At 46.3% G+C, this 17,498-nt stretch overlaps 1 protein-coding gene across 4 annotated transcripts in view; it reads left to right on the top strand.

Annotated features, from left to right (window-relative positions):
* The window catches only part of LOC127585070 (voltage-dependent P/Q-type calcium channel subunit alpha-1A-like), a 486,564-nt gene that overhangs the window by 270,117 nt on the left and 198,949 nt on the right, over window positions 1-17,498 (top strand). For all 4 annotated transcript variants that reach the window (XM_052042225.1, XM_052042224.1, XM_052042223.1 and 1 more), the window contains exons 10-12: window positions 9,221-9,324; window positions 13,928-14,043; window positions 16,379-16,435. In XM_052042225.1, coding sequence (XP_051898185.1) covers window positions 9,221-9,324; window positions 13,928-14,043; window positions 16,379-16,435 — 277 coding nt within the window. The remainder of the gene's footprint in view (window positions 1-9,220; window positions 9,325-13,927; window positions 14,044-16,378; window positions 16,436-17,498) is intronic.

The raw sequence follows: 17,498 nt of genomic DNA, 5'->3' as shown, positions 1-17,498 counted from the left end.
CCAGAGCATAGCAGGTGCCACAGTGCGTGGGTGCAGCCTTGTGCCTATAATGTGCATTCCAAATGCTTCAGAGAGAGAATAAAGTCTGGAACTCACAGAGGCAGTAAAACCAAGAAGGTTTTGGATACAACTCCCACTCCATGGACTGCATTGTAAAAATCTAGGCTGATGCTTTGATGCAGGACTGAGGGAGTGCCATCTTTCACATGAGACATTAAACCTCGGCTCCATCTGCTCCCTCAAGTATATCCCTTGGTGTATCGGTCAAATGAGGGACACGTGTGGAAGGCCATGTTCCTCCCAGTTAGCCTCAGTGTTACCAAAGCTCAGGAAAGGAGGAGGGAAGAGGTTTATGCTCCTGCCTGCAAGTTTGGACCTGATTTCCTGCTACAATTTTGTAGAGGAGAATGTGTGTTAAGAGTCCATTACAGGCAATGCGTCATAAACCCATCACCCCTACCATCCAGAACAACAGGTGGTCTTGCGCTCTTGTAAGTATGGTAGATATCTTGTATGATAAGATGGACTCTTGACCTCACAATCTACCTCATCATGACCTTGCACCTCATTGTCTACTTGCACTGCACTTTCTCTGTAACTGTAACACTTTATTCTGCATTCTGTTATAGCTTTTCCCTTGTACTACCTCAATATGGTGATCTGTATGGATGGCATGCAAAACAAAGTTTTTCACCTTGGTACATGTGACAATAATAAACCGATTTAATTTACCAATTTAGGTGCATAGGAACACTCCCGCCTGCAGGTTCCCCTCCAAGTCACACACCACCCTGATTTGAGCTGGTGCCGCTGGTTATCAAATCCTGGAGCTCCCTCCCGAACAGTACTGTGGGAGCTCCTCCATTAAATGTGGTTCAAGAGGTGGGTCACTGCCGTCTTCTTGAGGATGTGCCCACACTTCATGAAGAATAAACAGATGGTTGAAGGAATGGTTCCCAGCCTGTTCTCTCTCTGCACAAAGATAAATAAAAACAAGGTTGTAGGAAGGAAAAAGGGGAAGTGATAATCAAAATCTACAAGGAAGCAGAGTGAGGAAGAACTTCTTCACTTAGCTCTCAGGTGAAAGTTTCAGCTTTAACAAAAACTCTGTGTTTCTGTACATCTGGAATGGCCTCCATTTACTGGCACAGGGAGTGATTCCCGGACACAGGGGCCAATATCAGTATGGCCCATTTTGTGGCACTTGCACTCGATTCAAAAGGCTGTGGGTTTCACCTTCAGACCAGGTCTGGAATCGCAATCCAGGCTGAAATTATAGCACTTTCCTGCATCCTGGCATACTGCATTGATGGACCTGCAGGGGAGAAATTCACAAATAGCCATCAGTTCTGAACATGTAGTACAGTATTACGGTACACTAGTGCAGTATGGTATTTTAGTATCTGCTTGTTGAACTCCATTTGGCTGCATTGAAGACTATCGAGCTGAACTTTGGAAACATAGTCCAACATGTATGTGGCACTTTATTGTACACATGAAACGATTTGCCTCACTGCTCCAGAGATCCACGTTCAGCCCTGACCTTGGAGGATGTTTGCATAGATTTTGCACATTCTCCCCGTGAATGCATGGGTTTTCTCCTGGGATAAATTCTTCCTCCGGCATTCCAAAGTTAATTGGCTACTGGAAATCACACCTTAATGTAGCTTAACGGCAAAAAAGAATCAAATGGGTTTGTGTGAGAGAGAATAAATTGTAGGGGTACGGGGAAATAAGGACTGGGCTGACGAAGCCAATGGAATTGCTGCCCTGGGAGCTAATATAGACCTGATCAGCAGTAGCCTCCTTAAGTATAAGATAAAATTTCTTTATATCTGTCACCTTCTTAATATCCTGTCACCTTTTACATTAGACTGACCGCATAGTTGTTTGAAAATGGCTGTTATGACATGATGATGTAACGATAGCTATACTTTGAGGCAATTTTTCTTGTCAATGTTAGAAAGAATCATTGAAGCTGGTCATAAAGTTTGTGATAAGGAGTGAGAGTATAAAAGCAGAAGCTGTTGGAAACACCCAATGGGTCAGTCAGCATCTGTAGAGAGGAAAGCAGAGCTGATGTTTCGGATTGGTGGCCTTTCATCAGAACTGGTCAGAGATAAAAACAAGATTTAAGGTAAAATAAAAGAAGGTGGAAGGCAGGAGAGATGAAATGATTAATGAGGTGATGGGCCGGGGTGGGAGAGGGGAGGGAGTGGGACAAGTAAAGAGACAGAAAGGTTTTGAGGAGAGTGAGTGAGATGCCCTTGCAGATAGAGGACTGCGCTTCAACCTTCATGTGCTGAGCAGATGGCGTGCTGGTTCATTGTGTGTGAAATGCTCTGAGCTGTTTCTGAGTAATGCACTGAGTTGCACTGTAAATGCATGTTTCCCTTTGAGTCAGTGACAGGATCCAAAAGACAACATGAGGTCCAGGCATCATGAGCCTGTGAAAGTTCAAACCCGAGGTGTTGACTGAGTCCTGCCTCTCAAAACCAGGGACAGTTGGACAGTAATGGTAACTTCTAAAGTCCTTGATATTTTCTAGGCAGTGGCATGATGTTTTTATGGTTTCTTGCTCCCTCTTTTGGGGACCCAGTGCCATACATCCTTTGCTGCAGTACCATCTGGGCAGATGCCAGTTACCCATACACTGCCACATCTTTCTCTAAACAGCTGGTCAGAGATCAAGCCACCTTGCTGTACAGTAACCATGCCAGAGAGCTTGGTAAATTGGTTTAATATTGTCACATGCACCTCTTGTTGATCCCCCCCACCCCCTTGCTACTTGTCACAGAGAATAACAACCCTGGCCTTAAAGCAGAAGTTCAGATTCATGGCTACATATTGATAAATTGGTTTTATTATACTCACAGGTACTGAGATACAGTGAAAAACTTTGTTTTGCATGCCATCCATACAGATCATTTCATCACATCAGTGCATTGAGGTAGTACAAGGGAAAAGCAATAACAGAATGCAGAATAAAGTGTTACAGTTACAGAGAAAGTGCAGTGCAGGCAGACAATAAGGTGCAAGGCCATGACGAAGTAGATTGTGAGGTCAAGAGTCCATCTTATCATACTAGGGGACCATTCAATAGACTTATAAAAGTGTCCTTGAGCCTGGTGGTATGTGCTTTCAGGCTTTTGTATCTTCTGCCCGATGGGAGAGGGGGAGAGGACAGAATGTCCAGGGTGAGTAGGGTGTTTGATTATGCTGGCTGCTTTACCAAGGCAGCAAGAAGTGTGCACAAAGTCCATGGAGGGGAGGCTGGTTTCTGTGATGTGCTGGGCTGTGTCCACAACTCTCTGCAGTTTCTTGTGGTCCCAGGCAGAGCAGTTGCCATACCAAGCTGTGATGCATCCAAATAGGCTGCCTTCTATAAAAATTGGTGAGGATCAAAGAGAACGTGCTGAATTTCTTTAGCTTCCCGTGGAAGTAAAGGTGCTGGTGAGCTTTCTTGGCCATGGTATCTACGTGTTGGACCAGGACAGGTTATTGGTGATGTTTACCTCTAGGAACTTGAAGGTCTCAACCCTTTCGACCTCAGCACCCTTGATGTAAACAGGAGCATGTGCACTGCCCCCCCTTCCTGAAGTCAATGACCAGCTCTTTTTTTTTGTCAGGTTGTTGTCAGGACTCCATGTCACTAGGCTCTCTATCTCCTTCCTGTACTCTGACTCATCGTTATTTGAGATTCAGCCCCTATGGTGGTGTCACCTGCAAACTTGTTGATGGAGTTAGAACAGAATCTGGCCACACAGTCATGAGTGTACAGGGAGTAGAATAGGGGGCTGAGGACACAGCCTTGTGGGGCACTAATGTTGAGAATAATCCTGCTTGAGGTGTTGCTGCCTATCCTCACTGATTGCGGTCTGTTGGTCAGGAAGTTAAGGATCCAGTTGCAAAGGGAGGTGTTGAGTCCTAGGTCTAGAAACTTGGAGGTGAGTTTGCTTGGAATTATAGTATTGAAGGCGGAGTTGTAGTCAATAAGCAATAATCTAACGTAGATGTCTTTACTGTCCAGAGTGTAGGGCCAGTGAAATGGCATCTGCCATGGACCTGTTTCAGCAGTAGGTGAATTGCAGTGGGTCGAGGTTGTCTGGGAGGCAGGAGTCAATGTGTGCATTACCAGCCTCTCAAAGCACTTCATGATGGTGGATGTCAGAGCCACCGGGCAGTAGACATTAAGGCACGTTACCTTGTTTTTTTTTAAGGTGCTGGGATGATAGTGGTCTGCTTAAAGCAGGTGGGAACCTCAGATTGAAGCAGGGAGAAGTTCAAAAATTTCTGCAAATACCCCCGCCAGCTGGGCCAGATCCTTTCCAGGGGTTCTCTTACCAAGGAGGGCTGTGGAGGCTCAGAAGTACATTCAAGACTGATAGGTTCCTGGATCTTGAGTTAATGAAGTTAATGCAGGAAGGTGACACAGAGATGAAGGATCAGCCATGATCTTATCGAAGGGTGGGGCAGGCATGTGGGGCTCAATGGCCTACTCCTGCTTATATTTCTTATATTCTAAAAGGCACTTCTTAAAATCTACCTCTTTAACCAAAGATTTGTTTCCCTGTCCTTAATATCTCCCTTTGTGACACAGTATCAATATTTAATAACACTGCAGTGACATTTTGCATACTTTAAAGGTGCCATATATATTTGTTGTTGGAAGAAATTTGGGGGAGTGGGAGGGAGGGGGTGGATATATTACTGACTATATTACTCTGAAATGTTTCATTGGCTGGAAAACACAGGGTGCTATGGAAATAAAAGAATGAATAATAAGAAGTTTATAGTGGGAATCTATCAACAGCAAGTAAGTCTTGATTAACTCACAGGCTAACCAGTAGAGGATGCTGTGGTTTTAATAATTCATATTTTTCTTCTGGAACGCACTGTAACACGTGCAACTAAACACCTTCTCCTGAGAAGGTGGTGGTGAACTGCCATCTTGAAACACTGCAGTCTCAGTGGAGAAGATATTCTCACAGTGCGGCAGGATAGGGTTTTCCAAGGTCGAGACACAATGATGAAGGATGACTGGCGATATATTTCCAAGTCAGGATGGAAGGGAACCTGAATATGGTGGTGTTCCCATATGCCCGCTGCCCTTGTCCTTTGTGGTGGTAGAAGTTGCATGTTTGGGAGGTGTTGTCAAAGTTTGTGATAAGTGCAATTAAGAAACATAATCACAGCAGTTCTTAGTCTGCTGACCTGCCGATTAATTCCCAGTGTTTCGAAGGTGGTAGGTGGACATTTTGTGGCTGATTTTAATGGGAGAAAGTGAGTGGTTGCAGAATAGCTGCCCCAGTGGTAAATACTCTGGTCGATTTTACATTTTCTAGTTAACGTTAAGAAACGTTAACGCCTCTAGTTAACAAACAATCCGCTGGAGGAACTCAGCGGGTCGAGCAGCATCTGTGGGAGGCACGGGATTGTCGACGTTTCAGGTCGAAACCCTGCATCAGTACTGATGCCACCTATCACTCTCTGTGTAAAAAAAAACTTGCCTTGTAAATCTCCTTTAAACTTTCCCCCTCTCACAAAGTATGCCCTCCAGTATTTGACATTTCCACCCTTGGAAAAAGACTATCAACTCTATCTATGCCTCTCATAATTTTATAAATTTCTATCAGCCTCCGCCGCTCCAGAGAAAACAATCCAAGTTTATCCAACCTCTCCTTATAGCTAATACTCTCTAATCCAGGCAACATCCTAAACTTCTTCACCCTCTCTAAAGCCTCCTCATCCTTCCTGTAATAGGGAGATCAGAACTGCACACAATCCTCCAAAGTTTACTACAGCTGTAACATGACTTCCCAACTTTCATACTCAATTCCCTGATTGATGAAGGCAAGCATGTTGTACCCTTCTTTCCCACCCTATAATCCAGCTAATTACCAACCACTCATCCTCAAAGTGAAGGAAAGTGTCATCAATAGTGCTGTCAAGCAGCACCTACTTACTAATCTCCTTACTAATGCTTAGTTTGGGTTTCACTAAAGCCAGCTCATCCACACTCTAAGTATTCATTCCCTCTACCGCTGGCGTACTTTGGCTACAGTGTGCACCATCTATGGAATGCACTACAGTACCTCCCAAACCCACAACCCTTACTGTTCAGAAGGACAAGGGCAGTGGGTGCTTGAGAACACCTCCATCCCCACCTTGACTTAGAAACATATCGTCGGTCAGTCTAACTCCTGGAACTCTCTCCAACAGTACTGTGGGAGAACATTCACCAGAAGGATTGCAGCAGCCACAACTGTGGCCAACCATCTTCTCAAGGGTAATTAGAGATGGGTAATAGATGTCAGAGGTGCCTACCTTCTGGAAATGAATGAAAAAATCTGAAGTGATAGTCTTCTGAAGTCTCCACTCACAGTTTTGGCTCGTGAACTTCAAATGACTTCCACAATTTATGTTGGCTTTTGAAATGTTGGTCGATGGGTAACTGAACAGATCGGAGAAAGGGGCCAGTTGAAGATGTAACAGCATCTACTGTCAAAATGAGCTATGTAGATCTGAACACCTCTACTTGTCTCCGGGAGCACCGGTTGTGGAATGAGGAATTGTTCTTGGTCCTTGGGAAAAGTTCTACTAGAGAAGTTGCTGCTGATTACAGTCCTACCCTGATGATGACAAATAGAGTCAGAGAGTAGTACGGCACAAAACAGGCCCTTCGGCCCAACTCATCCATACACTCTCCACCCTCTGCATGAAGATGTTGCCCCTCAGGTCCCTTTTAAATCTTTCCCCCCTCACCTTAAACCTATGCCTTCTAGTTTTTGATTCCCCAACCCTGGGGAAAAGACTGTGCGTTCAACCTACCTATGCCCCTCATGATTTTATACACCTCTATAAGGTCACCCCTATAAGGTCTCCTACGCTCCAAGGAATAAATGGAGCGTTATTTTAATGGTACAAGAATCCTAGCCTGCCCAACCTCTCCCTATAACTCAGGCCCTCGAGTCCTGGCAACATCCTCATAAATCTTCTCTTCACTCTTTCCAGCTTAATGACGTCCCTCCTATAACAGGCTGACCAAAACTATACATAATACTCAAGGTGCGGCCTCACCAAGGCCTTGTACAAGTACAATATAATGTCCCAACTCCTATACTCAGTGCCCTGACCGATGAAGGCCAGTGTGCCAAACGCCTTCTTCAACACCCTGTCTACCTGTGACACCACTCTCAGGAAATACTGATGGGTGTTATCTGCTGACAGTATCATTGAGTTTGCCAGTGATGTCCTTATGATAATTCAGCCTGCCAACTCGTTATTTTAATGGTACAAGAATCTTAGCACTGGACTGGGTACATTACACTGGCACTAAATGCCCGGTGCCCTTACAAGGGGAGGCAGAGGTAGATAAATTCTTGATAAACAAGGGAGTGACAGATTATTGGGGATAGACAGGGAATCTGCGTTGAGTTTACAATCAGGTCAGCAGTGATGTTATTGAGTAGTGGAGCAATTTCAAGGGACTGAGGCCCTGTTCCTGCTCCTAAATTCATATGTCATTTGTACCCCAGGCATTAGCTAGAAGATTGACAGATTGTGAGAAAGAGAATAAATAGTTTTAGAAGGTTAGAATTACATGCTTTTGTTTGATTTTGCAGGTGGACTGTGGTGGGTTTGTGGCTTTAAATGAGAGGCACCATTGACCACTTCACCATTAAAAGGCTTCTCATCCCCAACACTGTTAATGTGCAAACCCAGTCTCAGAGGGAGGGTGACTGACTTGGGAGTAAAGAGGAGGAGTAAGGTGTCCAGGGAACCAGACCTGCATCTGCAGCAAGTAATAGAACATAGAACATTATAGCACAGTACAGGCCCTTCAGCCCACAATGCTATTCCAACATTTTATCCTGCTCTAAGATCTATCTCACCCTTCCCTCCCACATTACCCTCCATTTCTCTGTCATTCATGTGTCTATCTAAGAGTCTCTTAAATGTCCCTAATGTATCTGCCCCCAACAACCTCTGCGGGCAGTGCGTTCCACGCACCCACCACTCTCTGTGTAAAAAACTCACCTCTGACATTCCCCCCATACCTTCTTCCAATCACCTTAAAATTATGCTCAGTATTTCCTAAGTAATGAAGATCATGCGTTCCTCACTTCCTTATGACCAACGTTCAGTTACAGAGAAAGTACAGCGCGGAAGCAGGCCATTCAGCCTGACTCCTCCCTGCTGTTTATGCTCCACACGAGCCTCCTCACACTCCCTTCACCTTCTGTCAGTCTTAACCTCTTTTTCCTTCTCCGTCATGTGTTCACCCAGCTTCTCTTTAAATGTATCTCTGCTATTTGCATCAGTTATTCCTGTGGGACCATGTTTCACATTCTACCACACTTTGGGCAAAGAATTCCCTAGTGGATTTATTAGGGATGTATATCTATGATTCCTAATGAAGTCAACATGAGTTTCGGAAGTGGAGTTCAATGTGCAGGTGCTGAGTCGTGTCTTTAACTCTGTGGTCCAGGGATGATTTGCTATGGATTTCCTCCATAAATGGAAACACCACTAAAAGACCCCCTGGTGTTTTTTGTCAGTTGATGGAAACATTGAGTGGGAGAGGGACTAAAGCTTGGGTAACCCTCTTGAACCGTTAGATGTTCCCTTCTTCCCACCAACCCCTCATTTACCCATTTTTATTACCTTTCCCTCCTCCCCTTCCTGTCCTCATTTCCTTTCCCACCTTCCTCTGCCCTCTCCTATTCCTCTCCTCCCAACCACTCATCCATTTCCCCTTCCCTACCCTTTGCCACCTCACACTCCCCTCCCCACTGCCCCTACCCTTGTCTACCCTCTCCTACTCCACTCCCACCAACCCCCCGTTCCTTTCCCTCCCTCCCTCTGTCCTCTCCTATTGCCCTACCCCTACCGTCCTCTCTGTTCTCCATTCCCAACCCTCCCTCCTTTGCCTCCTCTCCCCTTTCCCGTACTCCCCTCCTTTCACCTCTCCCCACTGCCATCACCTCCCTCCTCCCCAGTGAGGGAATGGCGGGAGGAAGAGCTGGTGAATAGGTATGTTTGAGAGTAGGAGGGAACTGATGGCACTGTAGGGCTGAGCTTGGTACCAATGAGACAGAGAGAGACAACAATGGAGCCTCACCACCACCTCCCCCACCCCCGCAGGGGGATGCAGAGGAGTGGCGGGGATTTGAGTGTACGCGGACGGCTAATTTATTCTTTCCTTTCTTTCTCACAGAGCAACGATGCCTTGGGGAACACTTGGAACTGGTTGTATTTCATCCCCCTCATCATCATTGGCTCCTTTTTCATGCTGAACCTTGTGCTCGGTGTCCTGTCAGGGTAAGTGCCTCATGCCTGCTGTCCACTTTCCGTCAGCTCACGGACCTCAATGTCAAGCTCATTGTGAAGTGTCAGCTAATGGAAGTGACTTAGAACATAGAACACTACAGCATAGTACAGGCTCTTCGGCCCACAATGTTGTGCCAACATCGTATCCTGCTCTAAGATCTATCTAACCCTTCCCTCCCACATAGCCCCCTATTTTTCTATCATTCATGCATCTGTCTAAGAGTCTCTTAAATGTCCCTAATGTATCTGCCCCCACAACCTCTGCAGGCAGTGCGTTCCATGCACCCACCACTCTCTGTGTGAAAAAACTTAGCCCTGACATCCCCCTTATACCTTCCTCCAGTCACCTTAAAATTATGTCCCCTCGTGTTAGCCATTGTCGCCCTGGGAAAAAGTCTCTGACCGTCCACTTGATCTATGCCTCTTATCATCTTGTACACCTCACTGGTCAGTGAGTGAATGGGAACAGTTAGAGAGTGAGAACATAGACAAAAGAATATCAGAGTTGCAAAATGCAGGGCAGGAAGTCATGCCCGGCAGGTCACGCTGGGTATGTCCTCCACTCCCAGATAGGAAGTAAAAGAACAAAAAAACAATAAATTTGAGCCAATATCCCAGATGGGTGACTAATAGAGACTTCTCCTATTCATTGCTGTTGCAGGCCATGATGTTTTGATTGCGGTGATGAAACATGGCTTCCTCAGATATTTTGAGGAACATCCTCCTGCTGCCCCCACCACCCCTGTCCTATCAACCACAGGCACCAGCCCAACTCTCCCATTGCCACCTTTGATCTACTTCCCTTTAACACTTCGATCGCATTATAATAGAGAACAAAAGTTCAGCATCTCTATAGCATCTTCGGGACATCCCAAAGCAATTCACACGCGTTGAAATATTACTGCAGTACAGTCAGTGTTGTTGAAAGGCAGCTAATTAGTACACAGCAAGCAGTAATGTGATACTGACCAGATCATCTATTTTGTGATGTTGGATGAGGGATAAAGTTCTGATTTTAGGCAACTAGGGAGAAGTCCTCCAGTCTTCAGGGATACATCAGAGGTTCTTTTACATCCACTGGACAGAGAGAGCAGGCTAAGAAATCATCAGCTCTGACAATGCAGCACTCCCTCAGTACCGCGCTGGAGCTTCAACATAGATCTTTCTCCTCAAAGTTCAGGTGTGGGATTTGAACTCGCAACGTTCTGACCCAAGAGGCAAGAGTGGAACCTGCTGAGTGATGGCTGTGCCCAGATAGAGGAAGATTATCCCTTTGTAGCTCTCACCAAGTAGATTCTGAACGGGATGTGGAAAATATCTCTGCCTGTCTCCTGCCAGACAGCCACTGGTCTGCCATCACTATTCATCACTCTAGAAAAATGACACTATCTCTCCTGAAAATCAAAAGGGCTGCTGATGCTGGAAATCTAAAATAAAAACTGAAAATGCTGGAAATACTCAGCAGGTCAGGCAGAATGTGTGGGAGATGTAAGCAGAGTTGAAGACCCTACATCAGAACTGGGAAGGAGACAAATGAAGCTCGTTAGGCTGCAGGAAGGGTTGTGAAGGGGGGGATGCCACTGATAGGGTAAAACCAGGCTGACCATGGGGATAAAGTCCAAACAAGGTTATCTGGTCAATGAGTGAATGGGAGCAGTTAGAGAGTGAGAACATAGACAAAAGAATATCAGAGTTGCAAAATGCAGAGCAGGCAGGCATGCCCGGCAGGTCATGCTGGGTATGTCCTCCACTCCCAGAGAGGAAATAAAAGGAGAACAAAAAAAACAATAATCTGGGCCAATATCACAGATGGGTGATGAATACAGAGAGAAATCAAGTTACCTGAAGTTGTAGAACTCAATATTGAGTCCAGAAGGCTGCATTGTGCCTGGGCTGAAGATGAGGTGCTGTTCCTCAAGCTTGTATTGGGCCTCACTGTGACAGTTCAGGAGGCCACAGACCAATATGTCAGAGTGGGAGTGGGATAGGGAATTGAAGTGGCAGGCAATGCGAAGCTCAGGGTCACCCCCGCGCATGTGTTCTGCATAGCAGTCATCCAATCTGTGTTTGGTTTCTCCATTGTAGAGGAGACCACATCGTGAACGCCCAGTGCAGTGCACCAGATTGGAAGAAGTGCAAGTGAATCACTGCTTCACCTGAAAGGGCTGTTTGGATCCCTGGGTGGTGGGAAGGGAAGAGGTGAATGGGCAAGCTTTGCAGTGCCTGTGGTTGCAAGGGAAAGTGCCATAGGAAGTGGGGTGGTTGGTTGGTGGGAATGGAAGGATGGACCAAGGAGTCACGAAGGCAGTGGTCCCTGCAAAATGCTGAAAGGGGAGGAGAGGGGAAGGTGCGTCTGGTGGTGGAATCTCTTTAGAGGTGGTGGAAATTCCGGCGAATGATCTGTTGAATGCAGTGGATGGTGGAAGGGAAGGCGAGGATCAGGGAGCTCTATCCTTGTTCTGGCCCGGAGGAGGAGGGGTGAGAGTGGGGGGCATGACAAATGGATGGGATGCAGTCAAAGGCTTTGTTAACAATGATAGGGGGGAAGCCACTGTTCAGGGAATAGAAAGGCATTTCGGAGACACCTGTATGACCGAGATGGAGGAACTGGGAGAATGGAGCAGAGTCCTTACAGGGGGCAGGGTGGGATAAAGGGTAGTCGAGAGAGCTGTGGGAGTTGGTGGGCTTGTAATGGATATCAGTCACTCTTCTGTCTCCTGGGATGGAGACGGAGAAATCCAGAACAGGAAGGGAAGAGTCAGGGATCGACCATGTGAAGGTGAGGGCAGGGTGGAAATTGGCTGCAAAAGTAACGAAATGGTCAAGTTCTGTGTGAGAACAGGAGGCAGCACCAATGCAGCCATCAATGTACCAGAGAAAGAGTTGAGGGATTGTGCCCAGGTAGGACTAAAAATGTAATCTCTCCTATCCATCTGCCTTAGGGAATGAGGGACTCATTCTCTGGAGAAGGGACATCCATTATCTGCTTTCATCTCCACTGTGGGTCTGAGTCTGTCGTATTATAATCACATCAGATTTAATTACGCTGGAGTAGTTGCTGAGAAGATATTTTCCCTGGTGAGGGAATCTAGAACCAGAGAGTATGAGTTCAGAATAAGAGATCGTGAATGTTTGGGATTTTCAGCCCCAGGGAATTGTGGAAGCCAAATCATTGAATGAAGCTGTAGCTGCCTTAAGTACAAGCAGTGAGGAAATGGTTAACTCCTTGTAAAAAGGAAAACTGAAGTTTGGAACCATGCTTTATAAAATGTAAAGCAACCCGAGGACAGCAGAAAACCTCTGTGTGACTTATTCAATTTTTCAAATGAATAACACTTTTCAATCTCTCAAAACCATGTTTTTTTTTAAAGTCACTCCCAGAGTGTAGGAGTACCTGGCAAGGCCAGCTATTATCGCCCATCTCTAGTTACCCCAGAGGGGGTAAACCCCCTCTGTGAACCGCTGTGGTCCTGCTGCTCCCCATCTGTGAACCGCTGTGGTCCTGCTGCTTCCACAGTGTTGTTGGGTAGGGAATTGCAGGAGGGGCCCCAACATTGAGGAAGGACTGGCAGCAGGTTTGCAAGGTGCTGGCAGAGAGGCCTTGGCGAGCCACTGCAGGGCATTTGTTAAATGGGACACACTGCAGTCAGAGTTTGCCAGTAGTGGAGGGAATGGATATTCAGTCTTACACTTCTGATCCCCCTCACCCTCCTGAGGTTCAGTTTCCCTTTGCCTTCAAAGTAATGAGGGGAAAGAGCCGTCTCGATACCCTGGCAGGATTTACACTGATGGAATGATTGGCTCCACAGCTTTTCTCTTCACTGGATAACCATCCAGGCAAAGTCAAAGTCAAGTTTACTGTCATGTGCACAAGTACATGTTTGCACAGGTGCAATGAAACACTTGCAGCAACATCACAGGCACATAGCATCATTCACAAGAAAAACATAAATTATACACATTTGTTACAAGAAAGAACACAATTAGAACAAAAAAGAAACTTGTCCATTTTAGTGCAAAGTGATCAAAGTTTTGCTAAACTCTTGTGATTAGCGTTGTGCCGGTTGGTTCAAGAACCGAATGGTTGAAGGGAAGTAGCTGTTCTTGAACCTGGTGGTGTGGGACTTCTATACCTCCTGCCCGATGGCAGTTGTGAGAAGATGGCATGGCCTGGATGATGGGGATCTTTGATGGATGCTGCGACCTGGAGGCAGTACCTCCTGCAGATACTTTCAATGGTGGGGAGGGATGTGCCCGTGATACATTGGGCTGAGTCCATTACTCTCTGCAGCTTCTTACGTTCCTGCACATTCGAATTGCCGTACCTGACCATGATGCAACCAGTCAAGATACTTTCAACAGGACATCTGTGGAAGTTTGTTAGAGTGTTCTGTGACAAGCTGAACCTCCTCAACCTCCTAAGAAAGTAAAGATGCTGGCACGCCTACCTTGTGATTGAGCAGGGTTGAAATCAGCAATTTTGGGTGGAATTCAATCCTGGCATGCTGCAGGCCAGAACAATTCTTGAGCAAGGGAGTACAGTTCTTGCTGAATGTCCATTATCACTGCTCTAACGGGAGTATCTTTGTTGCAGGGAGTTTGCCAAAGAGAGGGAGAGGGTAGAGAATAGGAGAGCGTTCCTAAAACTGAGGAGGCAGCAGCAGATTGAGAGAGAGCTCAATGGCTACTTGGAGTGGATTTGTAAAGCAGGTAAGCGTGGGATTCAGACAATAGAAGCACACTGAGCTGGGCTTTACCCCCTGTTCTTGGGTGGTCCTTGGACGCCAAGGATGACTTGCCTCCCTTCCAGTTCTGCGGGTTCTGAGTTGGCTGACGAGGTCAATGTAGGACTTGCAGTCTCTGCCACTGGTGGGTAAGGAGATGCTTGACCAGGTGGGTGTGTGGGACTGGTCTGCCCCTCCCCCCCCTTCGCCCCCCCCCCCCACCCCTGTTTCTGTGTGTTCCTTACAGAGTTCAAAGCTTTGCACATCGTGAGCAGATCACTCACAGAACGGCATTGCTTTGGAGAGGATACTGGTGTAATCAACAAATGACGCATCAAGCTGAGAAAACTGTTTAAATTGCAACTTGGTTCTTTAGCTTAATTAATAGTAAGGAAATTATACTAATACTTTATGTATTTCTTGTAATCACTCATCTGGGCCAATTCTGGCACCGAATTTTAGGAAAGAAGTGAAGGCAAAGGAGCTGTAATGACATTTCAAGGGGCCGGAGAGGTGGAGATGTTCACCAAACACAAAAAGCCAGGAGACTTAATAGAGGGGTTAGAAATTAGAGTGGTTTGGGAGGAATTGCTTTCACTGAATGGAGGATCCGAAATCATAGGGGAGATTATAACTGGAGGAAGGACCCACAACAACAATGAAAAAGCCTGCATTGTTTTACATGCAAGTGCTTGTAATGTTCCAAAGGCTTCGCAGGAGTATTGTGAATCAAATGTTGACCGAGTCACATAAGGGAGTTTAAGGAGTGTCTTAAAGAAGTAGAGAGAGACACAGAGGGAGTTCCAGAGCTGTGGACCTCAACCGCCATTGGGGAAGTAATTATGTTTGGGGATGAGCAATGAGTGGGGACTGCAGGATGGCCGAGAGGGTGAGAAGGTTTTGACCACAGAAGGATTTGAAGGCAAATAAAACTTAACCAGGAGCCATTGTGAGTCAGCGAGCAGAAGGCTGATGGGGGAGTGGGGCCCACTATGAGTCAGGAAGAGTTTTGGGTGACCTTGAGTTTAGGGAGAGCGGAACGGGGGTGGGGGGGGGGCCGGGGCAGGGATGTGCTGGGGGTGGCAGGTGGCAGGGATGGGGGTTCAAGCAGTGCGTGAGCTGAGGCAGGAGTGATGTCAGCCAGTAGCATGGACACGGGTACCCTAGTGAAGGGTGGTCTGAACATCCATCCGGGGTGAAGTAAGATCCCATGGCTGCAAACAGTGAACTTAAGCTTCAGGAAGAAGGATGGAGCCAGTGTCTGGGGTACTGTAGCTGTCAGTGTTGTATTGGGATTGGGATTGGTTTATCATTGTCACCTGTACCGAGGTACAGTGAAAAACTTGTCTTGCATCCTGATCGTACAGGTCAATTCATTACACAGTGCAGTTACATTGAGGTAGTACAGAGTGCATTGATGTAGTACAGGTAAAAACAATAACAGTACAGAGTAAAGTGTCACAGCTACAGAGAAAGTGCAGTGCAATAAGGTGCAAGGTCACAACAGGGTAGATCGTGAGGTCAGAGTTCATCTTATCGTATAAGGGAACCGTTCAATAGTCTTATCACAGTGGGGTAGAAGCTGTCCTTGTCTGGTGGTACGTGCCCTCAGGCTCCTGTAGCTTCTGCCCGATGGAAGAGGAGAGAAAAGAGAATGACCCGGGTGGGTGGGGTCTTTGATTATGCTGGCTGCTTCACCAAGGCAGTGAGAGGTAAAGACCTCTTTTTTACCTGTACTACCTCAATGCACTCTGTACTAACTCAATGTAACTGCACTGTGTAATGAATTGACCTGTACGATCTGAGTCCAAGGAGGGGAGGCTGGTGTCCTTGATGCACTGGGCTGTGTCCACAACTCTCTGCAGTTTCTTGCGGTCCTGGGCAGAGCAGTTGCCGTACCAAGCCCTGATACATCCAGATAGGATGCCTTCTATGGTGCATCGATAAAAGTTGGTGAGAGTCATAAACACTGATTGTGGCTTCCCCTGTGCAGGTCGGCGTTGAGTTGAATCAGCAGACTGTGTGTTGGGCAAGGCACCCTTGATACTTTATTGTCATTTTACTGGGAGTTTCGCCCTTATGTATTTGGTAGATGCTTAATGCCAATGAAGATACTGCCATTAACTTGAAACGTACTCTCTAAAGATATTGAATAACTAATAGCAATTTGTCATGTCAAAATTCCCAACAATCAAATTAATCTTGTGTTTTATGAATGTATAATACTGTTTTAGGACATATTGTACAGATATAATTTATGACTGGTCCCTTCATCATATTCTCATTTTTTTTCCTGTTATTTGACTATTCATTTCATGCAGAGGAGGTTATCCTGGCAGAGGAGGAGACAGACACCGAGGAAAAATCACCCTTTGATGGTAAGGCTTTCTTAAAAAAATGCATTCACTCAACCTTGGTCACAAGCTGCAGAACGCGTACAATGTGATAAGTTGTTCATTGCATCCGAAATTTAAAACACTTGGACAAGTACGTGGACAGGAAAGGGTTAGAGGGATATGGGCCAAACACGGGCAAATGGGACTAGCTTAGAGGGGCATCTTGCTCAGCATGGAGGAGTTGGGCCGAAGGGCCTGTTCCTGGTCTGACTTTGAATTCCGATCTGCTCGGCTGAGTCGAGCTGTTGGCTTGTGGATGTTCCCAGCTCGGCTCTCCTCGCATCTCCGGGTAGGCTCGGCCAATCACAGGAGCCCAAAGGAGTAAGGGGGCCGCTCGATCCGCCTTTGAGCCCAGTGGCAAAGCACTGACAGGCTGGAGGGAGGGATCGAGTGCACCTCCCATCCGACCCCTCATCTCCACTCCAGGGAGGGCTGGTGTAGGAAGGACCACACCATTCAGTTTATTGGTATATCCAACCTACACTGGTAATGTTTTACTTTATTTAATGTTCATAGTTTAGGGTCATAAGGTCACACAAACAGGCCTTTCGGCCCATCGAATCCGCACAGACCGTCGACCAGCCATTTACACTAATCCTACACTATTCCCATTTTACTCTCTCCACATTTCCACCAACTTCCCCCAGATTCTACCACTCACCTACACGTCGGGGTAAGTTACAGTGATCAACCCACAGGGACTTGGGATATGCTTGGAGTATCCGGGGGAAAATCTCAGGAAGAATGTGACTCTGCACTGGAGATCTGGATCAAACCCAGGTTGCTGTAGCTGTGAGGAAGCAGCACTACCTACTGCATTACTGCGCTGCTCCCTGTGCTTTTAATTACTTTTAAAAATTCTCTTAATAATCTTATATTTTCAATTGCTCAAATCTGTTTCAATCATTTTTCAATGTTTCTATCAGGGAGATTTAAAAATAGTTCAAAGACCTTTGCAGCTAGCAATCAGTCAAAAGGTATCCAAAGTGGGGCCTCAGAATATAAAGCTTGAGGCCTACTTGCTGCCCAGAGCCTGCTCTGCCAG

Source organism: Pristis pectinata, chromosome 31 (assembly GCF_009764475.1).
Source record: "Pristis pectinata isolate sPriPec2 chromosome 31, sPriPec2.1.pri, whole genome shotgun sequence".
NCBI classification, from domain to species: Eukaryota; Metazoa; Chordata; class Chondrichthyes; order Rhinopristiformes; family Pristidae; genus Pristis; species Pristis pectinata.
This window is presented reverse-complemented; position numbering and strand designations above follow the sequence as displayed.